The sequence below is a fragment of the Nannospalax galili genome, unplaced genomic scaffold (genome assembly GCF_000622305.1).
Source record: "Nannospalax galili isolate Female #2095 unplaced genomic scaffold, S.galili_v1.0 scaffold598, whole genome shotgun sequence".
NCBI classification, from domain to species: domain Eukaryota; kingdom Metazoa; phylum Chordata; class Mammalia; order Rodentia; family Spalacidae; genus Nannospalax; species Nannospalax galili.
In genome coordinates, this window is record NW_008342423.1 from 1,616,886 (window position 1) to 1,641,876 (window position 24,991).

At 40.7% G+C, this 24,991-nt stretch overlaps 1 protein-coding gene across 2 annotated transcripts in view; it reads left to right on the forward strand.

The window, feature by feature from the left end:
* Positions 1–8,895: 8,895 nt before the first annotated feature.
* Positions 8,896–24,991, forward strand: part of Fyttd1 (forty-two-three domain containing 1) — a 43,096-nt gene continuing 27,000 nt past the window's right edge. Inside the window, exons 1-3 of one of the 2 annotated variants that reach the window (XM_008838557.3) lie at positions 8,896–9,092; positions 16,593–16,721; positions 24,467–24,615. In XM_008838557.3, coding sequence (XP_008836779.1) covers positions 8,990–9,092; positions 16,593–16,721; positions 24,467–24,615 — 381 coding nt within the window. In that variant the 5' untranslated portion in view covers positions 8,896–8,989. Of the gene's footprint in view, positions 9,093–9,216; positions 9,338–16,592; positions 16,722–24,466; positions 24,616–24,991 lie in introns of those variants that run through there. The other variant, XM_029566166.1, reaches the window with a different exon arrangement.

Here is a 24,991-nt window from a genome sequence, read left to right on the forward strand (position 1 = left end):
ATGAATAAATTTGCTTAAAAGAAGTTTGTGGTTTGACTTTATAAAAAGGTTGTTACAGTGGGTGTGGTAGCGCACGCCTTTAATCCCAGCACTCAGGGGCAGGCGGATCTCTGTGAGTTCAAGGTCAGCCTGGTGTACATAGTGAGTTCCAGGACACTGGGGCTACAGGGAGACCCTGTCTCAAAAAAAAGTCAAAAAAATCTGTTTTTCTTTAAAATGGCAATATGAAAGGGCATTAAGCTGTATATATTCTTTGGGACCTTACTTTTTGCTTAATATTATATTGATAAAAATTATATCATCTCCATGTATAATTTATTCTAAAATTCTTTCCATTTATTTTTAATTATGTGTTTATGTATGTATCTGTGTGTGGATGCCCTCAGAAAACAGAGGTGTTGAGGAGCTGGAGTTACAGGCAGTGGTGAGCCACCTGATGTGGTTGCTGGTAACTGAATTCCAGTCCTCTGAAAGACCAAACAGTGCTCTTAAGGGCTGAGCTATCTCTCCAGCCCCCCTGTTTTATATTAGTGCATAGTATCAACTTTTTAAAAAAATATTTTATTTATTATTTTATGTGTATGAGTGTATTATCTGCATGTGTGTGGGTGCACCTGTGTTGTGCAATGCTGCGGAGGTCAGAAGAGGGCTATGGATTCCCCTGGAACTGGAGTTAAGGACAGCTCATAGCCACCATGTGGGTGCTGGGAATTGAACCTAGGTCCTCTGCAAGAGCAGCCAGTGCTCTTAACCGCTGATCCATCTCTCCAGCCCCTGTATGAACTTTTGGGTTTTTGTTGTTGTTGTTTTGTCTTTTTGAGACAGGGTCTCCCTGTAGCCTCAGCTTTATAGACCAAGCTGGCCTTGAACTCACAGAGATCCACATGCCTCTGCCGCCCGAGTGCTGGGATTAAAGGCGTACCCGGCTTGTATAAACTTTTTTAAAATTTTTATTATTTTTATTTTATGTGTATGCATGTATTGCCTGCATGTAGGTAAGTGCACTCATGTCCTGCAATCCCGAAGAGGTCGGAAGAGGCTGTCAGATCCCCGGGACTGGAGTTATAGACAGTTGTTAGATGCCATATGGGTGCTGGGATACGAACCTGGGTCTTCTGCAAGAACAACCAGTGTTCTTAACTGCTGAGCCATCTCTCCAGCCCCCTTGTATAAACTTTTAAAACATGAAGTTTACCTGATCTTAATCCATTTGTTTTCAAGTTTACCACAATATATTTATACACTCAGTAGGTCCTGAAAAAAGCCATTTTTGTTCAAGGATTAACCTATCCAGTCCAGATTGAGGATATCTTTTGTTATTTTTGGTTTTTGTTTTTGAGACAGAGTCTCCCTGTAGCCTCAGCTGTCCTGGAACTATGTGGACCAGGCTGGCCTCAAACTCACAGAGATCTGCCTACCTCTGCCTCCCAAGTGCTGGGATTAAAGGCGTGCGCCACCCTACCCGGCTTATTTTTGTTTTTAATTTAAATTTTTAAAGTTTTTACATTTATTTATTTTGTGTGTATATGTGTATGTGTGTGCACACACACTTGCCACAATGTGCATGTGGAGGGTACAGCACAACCTGTGAGAGTTGGTTCTCTCCCTCTACCATATGGACCTTGGGGATCAAACCCAGATTCTCAGGCTTGGCCAAGAGTGCCTTTACCTGCTGAGCCATCTCCCTAGCTCCTTGCTTTAAATTTTTGTTTTTATGTTTTATTTTTGTATTGTGGGGGGGGCAGGTACAGGCACCTCACATACAAAAGCCAAATGACAACTCTTAGGTGGTTCTCTCCTTATACCACAGGTTCTAGATCTAAGGATCGAACTCAAGTTGTCAGGCTTGGTAAGAGGTACCTTTAGCCTCTGAGCCATCTCTCCCACCCATTTTTAAACTGTTATTATTTTTAAAAATATTTTATTATTTTTTATTTTATGTATATGTGTGTATTGCCTGCATGTAGGTAAGTGCACCCATGTCATGCAATGCTTGCAGAGGACAGAAGAGGCTGTCGGATTCCCTGGGACTGGAGTTACAGACAGCTGTTGGCTGCCATGTGGGTGCTGGGATTTGAACCTGGGTCCTCTGGAAGAACAGCCAGTGTTCTTAACTGCTGAGCCATGTCTCCAGCCCCAAAACTATTATTATTTTTATTTGTGTGTGTGTGTGCATGCACACACACGTGCACGCACACACACACCATGGTACATGTACGGAGTTCAGATGACAACTTTGTGGAGTTAGTCCTCCTTTTTCCACCTTTACATGGTTCCAGGGATCGAACTTGGGTCATCAAGCTTATGGAACAATCACTTTTACTAACTGAACCATCTCAAAGGCCCTTGTTTTCATTTTTTGAGACAATATCTTACTATGTAGTCCAAGCTGGGATTACAGGTGTGCATCACCATGCCTAGTAAGGGTCTTTTTAAAGACACAGAATTTATTGAAGTATGGAGAAATTGTATGATTTATATAAATTTGTTTGATCTTTCAAAATTGTTCAAATGAACATTTAGTGAATGGATCTGGACTTGGTGGTCAGGACTCCTACACTGCCCAGGAAAGGCAAAGCCTAGCCAAGAATGAGCTAAGAGGTTTAACTCCTAAGTACAGGAAAATTCTTCAGGTTCTCTTGTATACCCAAAACAAGTTCCTTAGTCAAGAGAAAATAGGTGCTCAGCAACTTGTAGACTAGTAATGGTCCCTTAAAGTGGTAAACTGGGATGACCAGACTGCTCCATAGCTCATGAGTTTCCTAAAGACAGCCACTATGCCTGCAACTCTGTTTGCTGTTTTCCTAGCATCTAGCACTACCTTGTACATAAGGCTCAAATTGAATGGATGAATAAATGAATGAATCTTGGGATTAAAAGGCAGAAGATTAAAACAGCAAGATGTTAGAACAAAAGAAAAGAGCAACACAAAAGAACCAAATGCCAGAGCTCCAGGCCAGTCTTGTCTATGTAGCAAGACCCTCCCTCAAGAAGAGGAACAGAGGATGAGGAGTAATATATATTATATATACATATATATCTTAAGGGAGTTGGTATAAACAACTAGTTAAGTAGTTATTATACCTAGCTAATATGCATTGTTCCTATTATATATTATATCATATATCCATATATTACTCCATTACAGAATGCAAATGCTACCATGCTCTTATTATACCATATAACACACACTGGATCAACAACTCTAAAAATCATCTTTTGAAAAGCAATCATGTTCATGCAAAAGTCACTCAAAGACATTAAGAGAAAAGTTACATAATAGTTTCATTCAAGACAGAATCCAGTCCAGGTGTGGTGACACATCTACAATCCCAGGATTCATGAGGCTGAAGCAGAAGGATTATGAGTGAACTACACAGTGAGTCCCTGTCTCAAAAAAAAAAACAAAAAAAAACAATAAAACCTTAGCAAGCAAATAAATACCTTGGAAAAAAATTCCAAGTTAAATTCAACAAGATATTAGAAAGATACATTTATTTGAGAATACAATATCCACTCACCATGTCAATAAAATGTTTAAAAAACCATTTGATCATGCCAAACAGATACAGCAAAAGTGTTGAGTTCACATTCACTCATAATTAAAGCTCTCAACAAACCAGAGCAGATGGGAACTTCCTTAGCCTAATAAAAAAGCATCTGAAAAAAAATCTGTTATAGTTAAGGGTTAAAGACTGAATGCTTTCCCTCTGGGGTTGGGAAAAAAGCAAAAACATTCACTTTCACCACTAATTAAACATGGTACTAGAGTCCCAAGTGCAATAAAGATAAGAAATGAAGGGCAGATTAAAAACAATTATACTGTTATACCAAGCTGAAATAATCCAGTTTAAAGAGTATATATTAGATAATTCAATTTATATAAAATATAGAAAATGCCAATTAATCCACAGTGAAAGAAAATAAATCAGTGGTTATGCAGGCGGAGGTGAGGGGAAGAATTACAAAAGAGCACAAGGAAACCTTTACCAATGATGGCTATAGTTCTTATTCAGATGATGGTTTCACACATATTATTACATTCTGCACATCTATGTAAACTACACTTTAAATGAGTGTCTTTTATTAGTTATTAATTTTAGCTCAATAAAACCAAGAAAAGGGAGTCCTAAAAGGCATATCAAACACACACAAAAAATGTTAAGGAACTGAGTATGAGAAAGTTGCACTTAGGGGTTGGGTAAAGTGTTTACCACACAAGCATGAAGACCTCAGTTTGATTCCCAGCGCCCATGTAAAAAGCCAGATGTGATGATGCACAAAAGGCAGGTGGATCCCTGGGGCTTGCTAACCAGCCAGCCTGGCCTAATCAGCGAGCTCCATGTCCTGGTTAAAGACACTATCTCAAAAAACAAAGTGGATAGGAGCTGGAGAGATGGCTCAGCAGTTATGAGTGTGTACTGCTCTTGCAGGGGACCTGGGTTATTTCTAACACCCACATCAAGCAGCTCATAATTGCCTGTAACTCCTAATATTCTGGTTTATTTGTTTGGTTTTGGGACAGGGTCTTACTAAGTAGCCCTGGCTGGCCTAGAATGTGCTATGTAGACCAGGTTGGTTTCAAACTCGCAGAGATTTGCCTACCTTTGCCTACTGAGTGCTAAGATTAAAAAGGCACACTGCCATTCCCAACAGAAAAAGATAGAGACAGATGGGTTGCCAGATTTCACAAGTAAATTTAAGAGTCCTATTTAAAATTGAATTTTAAATAACCGAATAATTGGTTGTATAAATGTATTTTAGTGAGTCATGAAAGTCATACCTATAATACCAGAACTTTGGAGGCAGAAGTGGGAAATTTCAAGTTTGAGGCCAGCCTAGACTACACAGGAAGATGTTGAGATGTTGTCTCAAATATATAGTTATACATATATAGGTGTATACACACACGCACACATGAGCTGGGTGGGGTGCCACACGCCTTTAGTCCCAGCACTTAGGAGGTAGAGGTAAGCGGATCTGTGAGATCGAGGCTAGCCTGGTCTATTTAGCGAGGGCCAGGCCAGCTGGAGCTACAGGGAGAGCCTGTCTCAAAAAGACTATATATACATATATATATAATCTATATATAAAGACTATATATTATATAAGATTATATACATATAATCTTAATTACGACATGTAATATACTATAGTAAAGAAATTACTGTTTATCTGGAATGTGGGACATATCATTGTTCACCATTTACCTGAAATCCACAATTGGCCCTTTGTTTTCTCTCATCAGACTAGATGTTGTCTTATCTACACCATATGAAGCCAAGCCTCAGTAAAGGGTGGCTGCTTAAATTCTGTTTATTTGGACTTGGATGAAGATTCTGAACTTCTCTACTCTAGGCAAAGATGCCATGTCTAGCACAGTGCAGGTGCTCAGAAAATACCTTTTCCTTTGCAAGGCCTACATCCATGTTTACCATTTACCCTGAGTCTATTACAATGTTCAATGAATATATGATTAACTGAATAGCTGCATCTCATGTAACAGCAGGGTTGACCTTTTAATTCTGGCCTTTGTAGCTGTCTGAGCAATGTCTCAGTCAGGTCCTGGCTCTGGTTTTTTGGCTAGTCTCCATCTTCATTTTACTGTATGTTTCTTAGGTTGCTATTTTATCTGTTTTGTCTGTGATCTATCTACTGATCTATTGTTACTACAATGCTCTACTGTTTGTAGCCTTGCTTTCCCCTATGGAATCTGGGAGATTCTTTGAGGCCTCAGCCCTTGGGGAAACTTGAAACTCTAAAATACAGCAAGGATTGCTTGATGAACTACTGAGGCATGCTCTATAGAGATTTAGAATAAAGCTTCAGTTTTGAAAGAACCAGGACAAATGGGAATATTTATTATATTGGTGGTAGCGAGGATTTTATACATTGGGATATTTATTATCTAGCCTATAAATACCTGAAGGAAAAAAAACCCTTCCAAACTCTATAAACATATTCATTTATTTATATAAAATAAGGCTTCCAAAAATCTAAATACATTCATGTTCTTACATAATATTAGAAATAAGATGGGCTGGTGAGGTGGCTCAGTGGATAAGGGTGCTTGATACCAAGACTGATGATCCAAGTTTGATCCACACATAGTGGAAGGAGAGAACACAAGAGACATGTTACATGTACCCTTTCCCATATATACATACACTAAATAAATAAATGTAAACAAAATTTCAAGGCAGATGTGGTGGCTCATGCCTTTAACCCCAGCACTCAGGAGGCAGAGGCAGGCAGCTCTGAGTCTGAGGTCAGCTTGGTCTACTTAGTGAGTTCTAGGTCAGTCAGGGTTACATAGTCAGACCGTGTCTCAAAAATAAAAATGATTAGAAACAACTTCTGATCCCTTTCTGTAGTTTACTCCTACATATGAGCAGAGATTGTAGGAGTTGAAGTTATAGGTAATGAGAACTAATATGCAGAAAAATGTCTTGTGCTTAGAGGATTTCAAAACTGTAAAGAAATAAAGATAACTTATGTGCTTTGTATCACTACTTTCTTGTTTTTAAAAATATTTTATTATTTTTATTTTATGTGTCTTGCCAGCATGTGCACCTGTGTCATGCAGTGCCCATGGAAGTCAGAAGGGGGTATCAGATCCCTTGGAACTGGCATTATGGATGGTAGTCACCAGTGGGTGCTGGGAACTGAACCTGGGTCCTCTGCAAGAGCAGCCAGTGTTCTTAACTGCTGAGCTACCTCTCCAGCTCTTACTTTCTTGTTTTGAAGATGACTATAAAGCCCAAAGAATTTCAAAAGATAGTATGACAAATGACTGAAGGGAGTGATGTATGTGCTACTCAACAAACCTACCTCTCATCAATGTTTTTTCTTTCTTTCTTTCTTTCTTTCTTTCTTTCTTTCTTTCTTTCCTAGCCCCAGCTGGCCTGGAACTCACTATGTAGACCAGGCTGATAATGATTCTTTTTCTTTCTTTCTTTCTTTCTTTCTTTCTTTTTTTTCTTTTGAGATAGGATCTTCCTGTAGCCCCAGCTGTCCTGGAACTCATTATGTAGACCAGGATGGCCTCAAACTCACAGAGATCTGCCTGCCTCTGCCTCCCAAGTGCTAGGACTACAGGCATGCACCACCATGCCTGGCTCATTCTTTATTTTTTTTAATTTTACCTGTATGAGTGTTTTGCCATAATGTGTCTAAGTGTACCTGTGTCATGCAATGTCTGTAGACGTCAGGAAGATGGTGTCGGGTCCCCTGGAACTGGAGTCAGGATGGTTAGTCACCATGTGGGTGCTGGGAATTGAACCCTGGTCCTCCGCAAGAGCAGCCATCTCTTTAGCCCCACCAACCTTTTTCTTTACAGTCTAGTTTCCCTAGTTGCCAGCAGTTCAGAGAAGGTGGAGGCCACAGGGTAGAGTAATAAAATCCAACACTTTGTGCTATGAACATCAAGCTTGACATGCCTTAATATATTCTTGGATCTTTTTGAGTTCAGTCCCTTTACCATTAAAGTTTCTTGGTAGGTATGTGCTCTGCTAATTGACTCTTCCTATCTGGTTATATTTTGGTCATGGGAAAGGAAGCCAACTTGACTTTCGAAAATAAGGAGTTATTGTATTTCCCAAAGTCTAGTACATATTCCTCAAGATAAGACTACCCTAGTCCATCAAACACATGAAAAAATCGTGACTCTGCCTTCGGCTGGAACCGTTAACTAGGGATGACAATGGATACAGGAAGTATTACCATGTAGTTTTATTAAGAGAACTCTATCATTATCACTACAGTCATCACTGGAATGGATAAAAAAGTAGGCTTTGGTTGATAAAAATAGGAAAATAAGTTATTAAGAAATGAAACTGCAAATGATAAGAGGTATTTTAAGGCATGGAATCCCCAAGCAAAAATAGTAAAATGTGTCATGGATGTTGGAGTTGGAATCCACATGACATCATGACATTACTAAATTAAATATAGGTTACTGTGGTTTTCAAATACTGTAGGTTACCACAAAGCTCTGGCTCCTGTCTATACTAAAGAAATTTTAAGAAGTGGAGAAAATGATGGAAGAGATTTCTAGACAAGCAGAATATCTGACACCATGTTTTCCTTAGATGAAAACGTCTGAGATGGTTGTAAGCTGTTATGAAGATGAAATAACAGAAATGCGTCCACACAAGTGCATTGTAGGTGAATGAGGTATAAAGAAAATATTTTGTAAAGGGGATACAAATTATTAAGCAGGAATTCAAATATTAAGAAGTTTTCCTATAAAGACCATTCCAGGAAAAACAAAATCCCCCCATCCCAACGCAATTGAATGAGAGAAAAATGCAGCTAAATAAGATGTACTTACCCTCCCAAGGGAAGATGAAGTCTTATTAAGGTAGCTAGTACCGGCCAAATGTTTACAGAGTGTCGATTGATAGGTGATGCAGATACGTCAGCTTTTACTTTTATTGTTTACTTTTATTGTTAAGGTGACGCAAGAATTGTCACTGCAGCCTTTTCATTCGGACATGGCAACTCGGGATGGTGCAGGTGGAAAGTGAGTCAGGGGAAGGGGAGCTGGGACTCAGGGCTGCAACCTATGCTAGCAGGGGTCGATCCTGCATCCCGAGGCTGCACTGCATGCAGAGTATGCAAGGTTCCCGCACCGGCGCGCCGAAACCCAGGGGAGCTTTGCAGCAGGAGGGACCCGAAGGACACGGGGCGGGGGCAGGCTACCATTTGACGCCGTGCCTTGGAGCTGCTGCGGATCTAGCATCTCCTAACTGGGGCCGGACTTGGAACAGGTAAAGCCGGTTGGAGCGAGCCCCACGCGGGCCACTCTGGCCCGAGGCTCGTCTCGGTAGCTCCTCTCCCCCGCCCGCACCCGCGGGTGGGAGGGCGACGCCGCCGCCAGCGCGCGTGCGCGCTCCTCAGAGCTGCTCGTCTGCGTGCGTGAGTGGGAGGTGGCGGGCCTCTGACTCCGGCCTTCCCGGCGGACTGCTCCGGCGCTGCGTCTCCAGTCATGAACCGGTTCGGTGCCCGGCTGGTGGGAGCCACAGCGACCGCGCCGCCGCCGCCGCCAGCCCGCAGCAATGAAAACCTCGACAAAATCGATATGTCTCTGGGTGAGGGGCCGGGCTGGCCGGTTGCGGGTCGGGGAAGGCGCGGCGGCCAGGGTGGGGGAAGGGACGGTCGGCCGCTGGGGCCTCCGAGTGTGGTCGTGGGTGGGCGGACCCGAGCTGGGATCCGGACGGCGAGCGGCGCGGGTGGCCTGGTCCCTGGCGGAGCAGCGGGGACCCGGTGGCCCCCGCCGAGGCCGCGCGTGAGGAAGGGCTGAGTGACCGGGCGCGGCGGGCGGCGAGGCGGGCAGGTAGGCGGGCGCCCCCTCACTCCGAGGACGCAGTCTTAGGCCCACACCCGCTCTTTGTGGGGTCAACTCGGCCACCTGGCCTTCAGTGGGTGCGGTCACCGCGCTGCCTTCCGCAGGGTCTCGTCGCCGGGCCGGCAGTGGGTGGCGGAAAGCCGCGGCCCTGAGGAAGGCTGGTGCGGACGCCGGGGTTCAGGCGAGCGCTCGGCGGCGTCTGCAACCGGTGTCTCCCGAACGCCGCGGGCTGGGCAGGCGGCCCCAAACGGCCGCGTACGGAACGCCGCGACCGCTTCGCTCCGTCGGTAGTGTAGATAGAAGCACGTTCCTTAGCCTGTCCTCAGTCAGTCAGTCACGGAAAAAGAGAAGCCGAGGCAGATTAACCGAGTGCCAAAATGCCAGGTAGAACTCGGGCCCTGGCACACATAAAAACGATGCCGTCGTTTGGTGCTGATGATGTCAAAAAGCAGGATCCGTTTTCATTTCTGTTTGAAAAATTCGGAGCGGACCTTGCCCCGGCCTCTGTGTTTGGCTTAGCAGATCAAAAAGTGATTCTAATTTTGTGTAGTTGAGTTACGGTGCTGGATGTAGTCAGCTCTGCCTGCTCTTTCTCCTTAGATATATTCGAAAAGTAAGATGCCTGACTAGTGAACTCCAATGTGTAAACACCCCGAGGATGGTGTTTAGGGTACTGCTTTACTGGGTCTGGAAACGTTTTTTGGTTGTCATTTCTTTGTGTGTCTTTTTTTGAGACAGGGTCTCCCTGTAGCACCAGCTGTCTTGGAACTCACTATGTAGACCAGGCTGGCCTTGAACTCACAGGGATCCGCCTGCCTCTGCCTCCCAAGTGGTGGGATTAAAGGCGTGTGCCACTACCCCCGGCTCCATTTCTTTACATTTTTCATGTTTTATTGGGAAAGTTTTTTTGGTCAAAAGTCAAGAACTTTTTCTTGCTTTTTGGATTGCCTCGTTAGTACCTCGTATTTGAATTAAGTAATCTGAAATATATTTGGCCTCTAGTCTTGCCACACTGCTAATCACCGATTAGATCCAAAGAAACGAGCAAATCATTTGATCTAAAGCCAAGAATTCATATAAGGATGGATATTTATTGAGTGTTTACCCTTGTTGGTAACAGGTTCACATGCCTGTTTAATTTCAGAATCACCTGGTAAGGCTTGTTGTACTCCTAGTGGAAGCCTAGAATCTAGAGCATTCTGTTTTCAGTGGGAACCCTGCTTCTGCCACTTACTAGCCCAGTGCTTGTTATTGCTTCTTTTGTATAAAGGTCATAGTGACTACCTCTTGGATTTGCTGTATTAAATGAGTCAACAGGCATATGCAAGCTGCTTAGAAGAGTATTGGATACAGAATAAACATTTTTATACACATATAAACCATTACTCTCATTTTACAGAACTTTGGGAGGAGTAATTAGCGGAAAGTCATTTTAGTAAGTGCTGAAGACACGACTTCAGTCTGGCTTTAGAGCCCCCAACTATAGATGTTATACATATATGTTGAACACCTGTTTTCACAGCCAGTCTACTTCGGGAGCTCATCTTTTATTTTCTCCTCCTCTTCCTCCCCCTCCCCCCATTGTGTTATGTGTGCACAGCTCATTTGTGTTAGCAGTTGTTCGTGTGCTACAATATCCATTAGGAGGCTTCTAAGAGTTGGTTCTCTGCTCTTCCATCATGGGTTCTGGGGCTTGAACTCAGGTTTGAATGGCAAGCATTATTACCCACTGAGTCATCTATTTCCCTCCCTCCCTCCCTCCCTGACAGAGTCTTACAGTACAACCCTGGCTAACCTGGAACTTACTTTGTAGACCAGGCTGGCCTTAAACTCACAGAGATTCTCCTGCCTCTGCCTCCAAAGTCTTGGGATTAAAGGTATGTGTCACTATGTACATGTGTCCAGGTGCTGTGCATGTGGAAGCTAGAGGTTGACACCTGGTGTTTTTTTTTTTTTTTTTCTTCAGTCGTTCTCCACCTTATTTTTTGAGGCAGAGTCTGTCACTGAACCTGAAGCTCATCCATTTGGCTAGACTGACTGGCCTGCAAGTTTCAGGAGTTCTGTGCCTCTCTCCCCAGTGTTGGAATAACAAGTATGCACCACCACATCCAACTTTTTATGTAGGTGCTGGTGATCCAGGGATTCAAGCTCAGGTGTTCATACTTGTATGGTAAGCACTTTAACGACTGAGCCATATCTTAAGTAAAGAAGACTGGGTAATTCTTTTCAAAGTAGAAAAGTAGTGCTGTGTAGAGCTAAAATATAGCTCAGTCTCTTCAGAGTACAACAGTCTGTTAGGTGCCTTTCTTTAGTGAGAATTTTTTTTTTTTTTTTTTCCTTTTGAGACAGGATCTCCCTGTAGGCCCAGCTGGTCTGGAACTCACAGAGATCTGCCTGCCTCTGCCTCCCAAGTACTGGGATTAAAGGCATGTGCCATCATGCCAGGCTCTTTTAGTGAGAATCTTAGAGACTGTAATGCAGACTCCTTAATTTTACCAAATCTGCAAGAGTTTTAGAATCTTGTTTTCTGGGTTTTGTGGGTGAACCAGGTTTATACAAGAATTTACTAATAACTGGCCTTACGACTCAGTTTCCTAATTTAAAAATGAGTATTTTAAAACTTTTTTGGGAGGCTGGAGAAGTGGCTCAGTGGTTAAGAGCGCCGCTTGCAGAGAATCTGGGTTTGGTTACCAGAAACCACATAGCAGCTAACTACCGTAACTCCAGTTCCAGGGGATCTGATGTTCTCTTCTGGCCTCCACAGCACTTGCATGCACGTTACACAGACATACATGCAGATAAAACACTCATAAAATAAAAACTATTTCACCGGTCGTGGTAGCGCACGCTTTAATCCCAGCACTAAGGGGGGCAGAGGCCAGGCGGATCTCTGTGAGTTCAAAGCCAGCCTGGTCTCCATAGTGAATCCAGGACAGCTGGGGCTACAGGAAGACCCTGTCTCAAAAAGCCCCCCCCCAAAAAAAACAACAAACTGTTTCTTAAAAAAGAAAAAAAGATTATACTTCATAGGATTGTTGTAAGAATTGAGCATACATCAGAGTAAAGCTGTTCTGTACTCTGTGACTGTTACACACACACACACACACACACACACACACACAGAGTGCTATGGAAGAAACTTTGAAGTAGTTGGAGTTGATTATAATGGATCTTTTTTCTTATAATACATGCCCTATCTACTCAGTGAATAGGAGAGACCTTTTTTAGATCAGAAGACTTGTTTCTGCTGTAAGTAGTTTGAGGATTTAAACAGTAAAATGTTTTACTGTTTTAAAATTTTAAGCTGTAGCCAGGTATAGTGGTATCACAGCACTGTGGCAGTTGAGGCAGGAGGATCATGAGTTAAATCTTCAAGTGAAATCCTATCTCAAATTATTTTTAGTTATATTTAGGCTATATGTACTCTGTTTTAAAATACCCTGATAATCAAAAGTATACCTCCCTCAGTCTCCTGACCATGTTTTTTGGGGGGAGTATACTCTTAAAGCTCTGAAATATAGATTTCTACTAGAAAATAAAAAGTAACTTGTTAAAGGAAAATGTTTCATAGTGTTTTTTAAACTTTTCTTTCTGCTCATTGAGAATTTAATATATTCATATACCTGATATGTGAAACCTTTCACTGGTTTGAAAAACTAGTGCTATGATTTAAATATGAAGTGTCTCTGCAAAACGCTTGGTTCCCTAGAGCTAATGGAGCTACTGAGACATGATTGGATCATGAGGGCAATACTCTCATGACTGGATTAGTCCATTGGTAAGTTCATAGTTGAATTGGTTATTTAGGAGAGATAGGGTATGGTTGGAAGAAGTAGTTACTAAGGGTGTGACTTTGAAGGGTGACACCATTCTCCCCTTTCCTGGATGCCATGAGGCCATAAATTTTCCCCAGCCATGCCATTCTACCATGTTTTATCTTTTTTAAAATGTTTTATTGAATTTTTGTGTATTTCATACAGAAAATCATCTTTATACCCCCTTCCCCTTTAGCACCCTCCCATAGTCCCCCCCACTGGAGTTCATACATTCTGTCATTTGTGTTAAGGCCTATAATGTAAAGTTAGTGTCCCTAGATGTCCCTCAGTGCAAGTTCATCCACTGGGATCTAGTCAGCTTGTCTAGAGTCCCTCCCTTTAAGATAATCAGTTCTTGGCCGGGTGTCGTGGCACATGGCCTTTAATCCCATCACTTTCGAAGCAGAGGCAGGCAGATTTCTGTGAGTTCAAGGCCAGCCTGGGCTGCATTGAGAGTTCTAGGCCCCTGACTCCAAAAGCAAAAAAAAAAAAAAAAAAAAAAAAAAAAAAAAAAAAAAAAAAAAAAAAAAGATAAAATAAAAAAATAAAGATGATCATCAGCTCTTCCTCACCCAGCAGTGATCAGCTGTCAATAATACTTTGACTAAGATTGGGGCCTGCTGTTCATTTCCACATTTCTGTGCTGGGTTTTCGTCTGCTTAAGTTTGCATGGGTCTTGTGCATGCTGACAACATTGCTGCAGGTTCGTATGAGAAGAGTCCCAGGAACCTGTAGGACTGTTTCCATATGGTCATGCACCTCCTCCCTGCCTCTGACAATCTTTCTGCCCCCTCTTCTGCAATGGTCCCTGAACCCTGGGTGGGTGGATTTTCATATAGGAGTCCTGTCCAAGGACCTACACTCTGAAGACTTACTCTCTGCATTTTGACCATTTGTGATCTTTTGCTTTCCTGTTGCATGAGGGAGCTTCATTGATGAGAACTGAGAGATGCGTTAGTGTTCTCTTCATCCTTTATTCTATGTTCTGTGAGCCTTAGGTGTAGAGGTTGCATCCTAGATGTGCCACTTAGGTTAAGGCAGTTCACAGACAACCTCTGTGCGTGAACAGTTGTAGAACTCTATGTCTCTTGAAAAAGAAGCTTCTTTGATGGGTGGTGACTGGACTACTAGTCTGTAAATTTAGGATCCATATTTGCACTTAGTAAGAAATTACATTTGTATAGGGATGTGACAACCTTGGAGTTATCTTACTACAGGCTCAGAAACAATGGGGCCAACTGACTATAGACTGAAACTCTGAAACCCTGAGCCCAAATAAACCTTTCCTTCCTTTAATTGCTTATCGGGTATTTTGCCACCGTGGTAGAAAATAACTAGCACAATGGACTTTTAGTATTTTTAAAAAAATATTTTATTTATTTTATTTTTAATGTGTATGAGTATATTATCTGCATGTGTGTAAGTGTACCCATGTCATGCAGTGCCTGAAGAGGTCAGAAGAGGGCTTCAGATCCCCTGGAACTGGAGTTACAGATGGTTGTTAGCTGCCATGTGAGTGCTAGGAATTGAACCCAGGTCCTTTGCAAGAGCAGTCAGTGTGTAGCGCAGGCTAGCCCCAAACTTGTTATGTAGCCTACACTATCCTTGACTCCTCATTCTTTCCCTTCACCCTCTAAGTTTCACTCAGGCATTTTTGTAGGAAAAGTTCCAATCAATAACCAAAAGCAGATCCACCAACAAATGAAGAGTTCTGTTGCCAGGAGAAGAACAGAAGATACAGATCAGTGTTTCCCAAGAATATGTAAGGTCCTGGTTCAAAGTCCAATACAACAAACACCAACAAAACGCAGACTTCTTTACTGTTGGGCATGAAGGCACATGCCTGTAATCCCAGCACCAGGAGGCAGAGGCAGAAGTATCAAGAATTCAAAGTCATCTTTGGCTACACGGAGAGTATGAGGCCAGCTTGGGTGCTGTGAGAGACTGTCTGCAAAAAATCCAACCAACTAAACCAAACAACAAAAAAACCCCAAAAGACCAAATTGCTAATCATCTGAATTCATCAAATATTTATTGAGTATACACTTTGTGCAGTGAATGCCATGTGTAAGATTGCTTTAAAGGGAACAAACAAATATTAAGACAGTCTCCATTCTCGGTAAATTTAAAATTATTGAAACAGGCATGCAAATAGCAAGCAAAATTTAATGAGTTGTAATAAAGGTATGGTACTTAGGTTTTCTTCCTCTAGCAAAGCCATTTCTAATTACCTGTTCTTTCTAGACTGACCTCTGTAATTCTGTAAGCCTCAGTACTTCCAAAAAACACTTTCAAACCACTGCAAGATTATTCATAAACATCATACCATCTTAAATGATCAATGTAATGATAAGAAAACTAAATGTATTCAGGTTCTTATCTGTATGGGTCAAAAGTTCCTAGAAGCCAAGAGTAGGAGAGTACAAGTTATCTTCTGGGGGCTGGAGAGATGGCTCAGCAGTTAAGAACACTGGCTGTTCTTGCAGAAGAACCAGGTTCGAATCCCAGCACCCACATGGCAGCTAACAACTGTCTGTAACTCCAGTCCCAGGGGATTTGACAGCATCTTCTGACCTCCGTGGGCATTGTATGACCCATACAGGTAAAGAGCAGGTAATTAGAAATGGCTTTGCTAGAGGAAGAAAACCTAAGTACCATACCTTTATTACAACTCATTAAATTTTGCTTGCTATTTGCATGCCTGTTTCAATAATTTTAAATTTACCGAGAATGGAGACTGTCTTAATATTTGTTTGTTCCCTTTAAAGCAATCTTACACATGGCATTCACTGCACAAAGTGTATACTCAATAAATATTTGATGAATTCAGATGATTAGCAATTTGGTCTTTTGGGGTTTTTTTGTTGTTTGGTTTAGTTGGTTGGATTTTTTGCAGACAGTCTCTCACAGCACCCAAGCTGGCCTCATACTCTCCGTGTAGCCAAAGATGACTTTGAATTCTTGATACTTCTGCCTCTGCCTCCTGGTGCTGGGATTACAGGCATGTGCCTTCATGCCCAACAGTAAAGAAGTCTGCGTTTTGTTGGTGTTTGTTGTATTGGACTTTGAACCAGGACCTTACATATTCTTGGGAAACACTGATCTGTATCTTCTGTTCTTCTCCTGGCAACAGAACTCTTCATTTGTTGGTGGATCTGCTTTTGGTTATTGATTGGAACTTTTCCTACAAAAATGCCTGAGTGAAACTTAGAGGGTGAAGGGAAAGAATGAGGAGTCAAGGATAGTGTAGGCTACATAACAAGTTTGGGGCTAGCCTATGCTACACATTGAAGCTGTCTGAAAAAGCCAAAATAATAAGAATATAAGAGAAGTGAAGGATATAGGAGAAATCTGTTAACTATGAAGTGAGACAGATCAGTTGATTAATTTTGTTAATATGAAAATAATTATGACATTTCCTCTTGTAGATGATATTATCAAACTGAATCGAAAGGAAGGCAAGAAACAAAATTTTCCAAGACTAAATAGAAGGCTCCAGCAAAATGGCACTCGACAATTCAGGATGAGAGTACGTTGGGGAATCCAGCAGAATTCTGGTAAGTTTTAATGAAATGCTCTTATTTATGGATTCATAATGTGCAGTGTTCATTACAGACTTAAAACCTGAAAGAACTATATCAGTACCCTTTGTGATTTATATTTTCTCTACTCTCAGATTTTTGTTTAGTTCCGAAAACCTGGTAAAAAAATTATTTCCTAAAATAGCTGATAAATAATTGGTCCTTAAAATATTAAGTTGTTTTAAAGTAAATCTCAATTTATAAGTAGTGTAAATTATATTTGGGGTTTGGAATGTGGAAAGATCTTACATATTACCAGGCCCTATTTCCTTCCCAGTGACAGACAGTCTGATGGATAACTAACTCCAGCTTAAATATGTTCAGTGAAAGAACATACTTCTTCATAAGATAACTCTGTCTGGGGCAGCTCTATTTACTAGAAAATTCTGAATTTTAATTAAAACATGCCTGTTACTTCTACAGTGTTACTGGAAGCAAGCTCATTTTTCTAAATTAGAAACCTTTTAGAATGTGGATACTGCCATTCTGCTCCATACGTTTTTCTTTTTTCTCTTTTTCTTTTCTTTGTCTTTTTATTTTTTTAAAGCAGGGTCTCACATGTAGCCCTGGCTGGCCTGGAATTTATTATGAAGAGCAGGCCTCTGCCTCCTGAGTGCTGGGATCAAAGGAGTGCAATGCCACTGCTGCTTTCCTTAAGACGCCTTACTTTAAGAACTTTTAAGATTTGTTAAATCCCTCAAGGTAACTCTAAATCGACTGCTTTAGTTGTAATTTGATAATCTACATGTAGAGTTATTTTTGGTAATCTGAAAATTTATTATTATTTGGTTCTAAAATGGATGAGAGGCAGTAATTGAACACTTAATTATGTATTATTAATTTTTTAGCAACTCTATCAGCATCCTAGAGTAAGTCTTTGTTCAAATAAAAAGAAACTAAGTCTTTTTTACATAAATAAAAAATATGTTGATAAATTAGTGTCAACTAACATTAATTTTTTTATTCTGTATTTTGCTGTTTAACAAGTCATATGCCAGCATGTCCTCAAAATACATATGTAACTGCAATTGGAACCTACAAAAAATTTAATTGTTCTTTAATAATTTTTTATAGAGTTATTTTTTTAATTTAATTTTTTTGGTGGGGGGGCGGTCTTTTTGAGACAGGGTCTCACTGTAGCCCCAGCTGGCCTTAACCAGGCGTGGTGGTGCACTCCTGTAGTCCCAGCACTTGGGAGGCAGAGGCAGGCGGATCTCTGTGAGTTCAAGGCCAGCCTGGTCTACATAGTGAGTTCTAGGCCAGCTGGGGTTGCAGGGAGACCCTGTCTCAAAAAGATGAAAAAAAAATTTTTTTTTCTTATTTTTTGTGTGTATGAGTGTTATGCCTGCATGAGTGTAAGTGCACCCTTGTTGGGCAGTGCTCTGCAGAAAACAGGAGAGGGTTTTGGATCCTCTGGAACTGGATTTATGAATAGTGGACACCATGTGGGTGTTGAGATTCAGACCCAGGTCTTCTGCAAGAGCAGCCAATGCTCTTAACCGCTGAGCCATCTCTCCAGCCCAGATTTATTTTATTCTTAATTATGTGCACATCTGTGTATGTATGAGTGCAGGTGCCCTCAGAGTCTAAAAGATGGTGTTGATCACTTGGAGTTGGAGTTAAAGGCAGTTGTGAGTCACCCGACATTTGTGCTCGGAACCAAGCTCTCATCCTCTGTAAGAGCAGTATGTTTTTAACCACTGAGCCATCTCTCCAATCCTTCTAATAATTTTTTCAAAGATTAATTTTTACTTTATAAGTGCTTTGCCTGCATACCAACCACATGCATACCTGGTAACCACCGAGGCCAGAGAGGGCATGTGATCTCTTGAACCTGGAGTTAACAGATGATTGTGAACTGCTGTGTAGGTGCTGGGAACTGAACGTGGGTCCTTTGCAAGAGTAGCCAGTGCTCTTAAACTGCTGAGTTTAGCCCCTCTAATAAGTTTTTTGTTTTTTGAGACAGAGAAGTCTTACTATGTAACTCTGGCTAGCCTGGAACTTGCTATGTAAACCAGGCTGGCCTTGACCTCCTAGAGATCCACCTTACCTCTGCCTTCTAAGTGCTGGTATTAAAGGTGTGCACCACCACATCTGGCTTAATAATTTTTTAATATCTGAACCTAGCTAATAAATTTTAACAGGTGTTTAGCTATTACAAATAAATATTTAATCCCATTGATTTATAGTAATAGTTTCTTACAAATGTTATTCAACATTCTGACATATTTTGTATACCATAATATTTATCTATTTTTTTGAAGAATTCAGAGAAGCCAGAAATAGTACTTATTTATATTTTACATATCTAATAAATTTTTTGAACTGCCTAGTTCTTAATTTCTAGTAGTAGAAATAACTTAGAAAAGTAGAGTTTAAGAAATGTCAGAGTTCTAATAAAGAGAAATATGTCTTTAAAAAAAAAAGAAAAAGAAATGTCAGAGATGCTGGATGTGATGGCACATTAATCCCGGCACTCGGCAGATAGAGACAGGTTGATCTTTGAGATTAAGGCCAACCTGATCTACATAATGAGTTCCAGGCTAGCTGTGGCTACAGGGAGACCCTCTCTCAAAAAGACAAAAAGGAAGGGAAGGAGGAAAAGAAAAGAAATAAAGAAATGTCTTACTGCTTAAGAGCTCTGACTGCTCTTGTAAATGACCTGAATTTGGTTCCCAGCACCCACATGGTGAGTAATAATCATCAGTAACTCCAGTTTCAGGAGATCGTGAACTCTTCTGACTTCCACTGGCATTGCACATACATGGTGCACTTATATACATGAAGGCAAAATACTCATACAATAAAAGTATCTAAATTAAAATTTTAAGAAATATCATAGGTGTGCGTAATGATGCATGCCTTTTATCTCAGCATTTGGGAAACTAAGAGAAATTGAGAGACAGGAGGATCAACTTAAGTTCAAAGCCAACCTGGTCTACATAGAGTTCTAGACCAGCTACTACTGCATAAAGAGACCCTGTCTAAGAAAAAAAACCAACAAAGCTGGGAGATGTCTGGGAATAAAGGAAAAGGATACCATGGTATTACTGGACTTCACGTAAGGATTGTGTGCTAAGATTAGAAGGGATGATTTAATGGATAAGGTGAAATATAATCTGGTCCATGAAACATCAGAAAAATTATCTTTTTTGGGGGATTATGATCTGAACCCTGAGATCCATGATAATATAGGGACAACTTAGGAATGGCTAAGATTGAGCTTTGTTCCTCTCACAGTCCGTTATGTTTTGAATGCTACTGTTGCATTCTAAATGGTCTTACCACATTCTCGTCCTGTCTTCCAATATGTCTAAAGTAATGCTGATGTAGTTTTACCATGAATTCCTTGTCAAGTACAGTCTGTGCCCATTCAAACCTTTTTATGGTTTTACCCCAACACATCCCATTCACTTTTTGCCCTTTTCTCTAGACTATATCTCTCAATATGTTGTGGTCACCTATGTCTTTTTACTTGTCACACCAATCAGAAATCCTTCATGCTGTCTTTTCTATTCAGATGTTGCTCATTTTGTAGTATCTAGTCAACAGACTGCTTTTTAAGTATAGTAGCTGTGGACTTTTTCTCCTTGAAAATACACTGTGGAGGGGCTGGAGAGATTGATCAGTGGTTAAGAACACTGATTGTTCTTTCAGAAGACCCGGGTTCAAATCCCAGCACCCCATGGCAGCTAACAACTGTCTGTAATTCCAGTTCCAGGGGATCCAACAGTCTCTTCTGTCCTCCTTGGGCACTGCACGACACGGGTGCACTTACCTACATGCAGGCAATACATGAATACACATAAAATAAAAATAATAAATAAAATATTTAAAAAATACATTGTGAATTATGTTCTTTTATTATTTCATTTTTATGTCACAGTTTGGAGAGCTGTTCCTTCTTTGACCACCACACACACCTGTGCTTAGATCATGGCTCTGCTGTTTTCTGTGACCTCTCAGTCATCATCATTCTTTGCTTTACCTGCAAAATTAAGATTAATTGTTCTCATTAAGTTCTTATGTAAATTAAAGTATTTGGCAACACAGTACCTAGCAGTATAAGTGATAGCTGTTTCATTTAGTTAATACAAATAAAACTAACTCACAGATTTAATATATGAGATCTCCCAACATATTTGAATCATCATTAAAGAAAACCATATATAGAACAGAAATAATGCATTTAAAAATTTTGTGTCTTTATTGCTTTTTTTCTGATTATAAAATTATTAACTATCAATGCTTTTAGGACTGAGGCGAACACTAGAGAAAGAAACATATCTGGATGCACCATTACCCCCCCCCCACGCACACACACCTGTGTTGACCTTGCTGGAGAGGGCAAGACCATGACATGGCTTTTTGGGTGGCAGAGAAATCTGTTAAGTTTCCATGCTGATGAGACTTACTGGGAAGCTGTGTGTGGACATGTAGTGCTGCTTAGATTCACTGGGGGATAGACAAGGATGAGAACTAGACAGGTACTTAGGATACAGAATTGAAGGCATCACTCAAAATTTTTGCCAGCAGCATCTTTGTAGCCTTACCATAGAATCGGCCATAGGATGGCTGGTGAGTATCGTTACGTGTCCCATGCCACAGGAACAAACCATGAGAAGTATATTGGAATCTGTAAGAAAAGTCCCTTCATCTTCTGTAATTTCTCCAGCACCCTCTATTGATAAAGATTAAAGCCATGCACACTAACAAAAAAGTGGTGTTCTTAGCAGAGGCAGGGCTATAAAGGATGAGTGGGAGCTGAGAGATAATAAATTAATAGTGATTTAAACACCCTATCTTGTTGAACTCCTGTTTGAAATTATTGATAGGGATATTATACAAGTTCAAGGGTTAAATAAGTGTGAGAATGACATGCTATTACTTCTTAGAGATTCATAGTACACATTAGCCCTGAGAAGTCCTACAGCAAAAATTTAATTTTACTTAGTTTTAGCAATGAGACTTTTTTTAGTTGTAAAACTTGTTATATGTTACAGATAACATTCTAAAGACTTTCCCCTAAAAGTCAGAATTAAGATGAGAATGCCCACAATCACAGTAGTTACTTAGCATGATTCTCTTCAAATTTCTGGCTGTTGCATTAAGAAATTCTAATTTTTAAATTTTTAAGGGTTTCTTTGGGGGGGGGCGGTTTTTGAGACAGGGTCTCCTTGTAGCACCAATTGACCTGGTATGTGCTCAGTAGACCAGATTGGCCTTGAACTCACAGAGATCCCCCTGCCTCTGCCTCCTGAGTGCTGGGATATTTATTATTTGGTTTTTTTTACACAGGGTCTGACTATGTAGACAAGGCTGGCCTTGAACTCAACAGATCTGCCAGGCTCTGCCTCCTGAGTGCTGTCTAGAATAAAATAAAGTGCGTCTTTAGAATAAAATAAGAAATTACGGTGGTCTAGGGATATGGCAAAAGTAGGTTTTTCTCTGGGATCTATGACCTCTCCAGCCATGTGTATTTGGCTATGTTTATAATACTGCGCAGGTGGTCCCTTCCATTGAGTAGGTCTTAATTCCAATTAGATAGTTGTTGATTACCCCCAAGAAAAAGGTGCCACTACTGCATGAATAGCAATAGTTTGCTGGGCCTATTCTTTATTAGGCTTCACAGCTGGGTAGTGCCATTGATTGGGTTTTTTCCCTTGGCAGCTTGCATAGTATCCTCTGATACCATGAAAGCTAGTCTTCAGAGGAGGCTTCCTGGTCATTTCCAGCTGTATTGCTGCAAGTCCTTTGTCTGAAGTGTGACCTGTTTTCAGCAATAGGGTCTCACCTTTAAGTTCTAGGTGGCAATCAAGGGCTGTAGCAATAGTCTGTTATTTTGGGACTCTCTTGGACTACCTTGACCAATACCTCGAGAGGTTTCTCCTGCTCAGCACTGTGTTTTTGTTACATAGCCTTCAGGTGTATACATGTACTTGTGTGTTTATTGTATGTGTATTTTTCAGTAGGACTTTGAACTAATTCATTTCCCTCCGGGTTTTCATACCATCTAAGCATTATTTATCTTTCCTCTCACTCCCCAGTATACCCTTTTTACAGGAGGGGTCCTGTTAAAGTACATTACCCTTTTCCTCATTTCTCCCTTAATAACACCTGTCTCATACTGCCCCCCCCCCGACTTCTGCTTCCCCTTTTTTCCCATGGTTCATTTCCATTTTCCTGGCTCCTGTGGTTACATCAGGATTTATACTTACATTTAGGGATTTGGAGCTAAGATCCACAAATGAGGGAGAACATATGTTGGTTGTTTTGCTGAATCTCTGTTTCTTCACAGTTATACTACAGTTTCTAGTTACATCCATTTATCTGCAAATTTCATGATTTTGTCTGTCTTTACTGGTGAGTAGAACTTCATTGTGTAAATGTACCACATTTTCACTTTCCATTTGTCAGTTGAGGGGCATTTAGGTTGTTTCCATTTCTTAGTTATTATGAAAAGTGCAGCAGTAAGCATGGCTGTGCAAGTATTTACGTAGTAGGGTAAGTTCATTGGGTATATGCCGAGGACTTACTGACTGGATTATATGGTAGATTTATTTTGTTTTTTAAGTCTCCATACTGTGCTGGATTATGGTATCACATGCCTTTAATCCCAGCACTTGGGAGGCAGAGGCAGGCAGATCACTGTGAATTCAAAGCCAGTCTGGTCTACATAGTGACACTGTCTCAAAAGGATTAAATCCACTGATGTCTACAGTGGATGAGTGTTCCCGTTCCCCCATCCATGCCAGCCATTGGTCTCATTTATTCTCTATTATGAGCTTTTTTAATAATTAGAAAAAGTATTTCAATTGATAAGATATATAACGAAAGCAGATTTTAGAAAAAACAATTTGAGGGCTAGAGAGATAACTCAGCAGTTGAGAGCAAGGGTGCTATTACAAAGGACCTAGGTTTGGTTCCCAGCACCCACCCACCAACCTGGCGAGTTCCAGAAGATCCGATGACCTCTTCTGGCCTCTGAAGGCATTGCGTGCATGTGATATACTTACATATATGCAGACAAGGCACTCGTACATGTAAAATAAAAAAATTTAAAAAATTTTTAAAAAGCAATTTGAATAGAGTAGGTGTAAAAGCAAAGAAACTAAATTGTAGACTAGTAAGTAAATGGAAGATGAGATAGTGACTCTACTGTAGATCAGCACTATCCAATAGAAATAAAATGTGAACCACATATTTATAATAGATTTTATATTATTTAACCCAGCATATGAAACATACTTGAACATAAAATATAAAATCATTAATGGAACATTTGTACTATCTCAGTTCAGACTAGTTATATTTCAGCTATTGACTATTCACATATAATTGATAGCTACTGCTGAACATGATGGCACATACCTATAATCCCAGCACTTGAGAGGCAGAAGCAGGATTACTGTGAGTTCAAGGCTAATCTGAACTTCATGGCATTTTCCAGGCCAGCCTGGGCTGTATAGTGATACCCTGTCTCAAAAAAAAAAAAAAAAAAAGGCTGCTGTATGCACAAGTGCATTCTAGATTGTCATACTGAGGAAAGTAATACAGGGGCTGAGGGTGTAGTTCAGTGGTAGAGTATTTTTCTAGCATATGTGAGCTGGATTTGATCCCCAGCACTACATAGACCAGCCAACTTTAGAAATAAAGTATCCTTTGCAATTTGCAGTTGCAGTCCTATCTTAATAGTATTTATTCTTCCTTTCCTTTTACAGGTTTTGGTAAAACTAGTGTGAGTCGTAGAGGGAGAGTGATACCGGGAAAAAGACGTGCTTATGGAGTTATCACTGGCCTTGCAGCTAGGAAAGCAACTGGAATTCGAAAAGGAATTAGTCCTATGAATCGTCCACCTCTAAGTGATAAGGTATAATGATGGCTTAACCTGGAGTCAAATACCATTTTCCTTTATTTACACATACACACACACACACACACACTAGCATGCATGAGACAGAGTCTCATTATACAGCCCTGGCTGGCCTGGAACTCACTTATGTAGGCCGGGCTGGCCTTGAACTCATGGAGATCCACCCGCCTCTGCTTCCTGAATGCTGGGATTAAAGGCATGTATCACCACACTTGACTATATAATGTTTTTATGAGTAAGATTTAGGGTGTTTTGATTCTTTTAATTTTTAAGAAATTATTGTGTGTGTGTTTGTGTGTGTGCAGACCTGTGTGTATCATTGTGTGTGTACGTGTGGAGGCAGAAGAAAACTTTCAAGAGGCTTCTCCTTCCA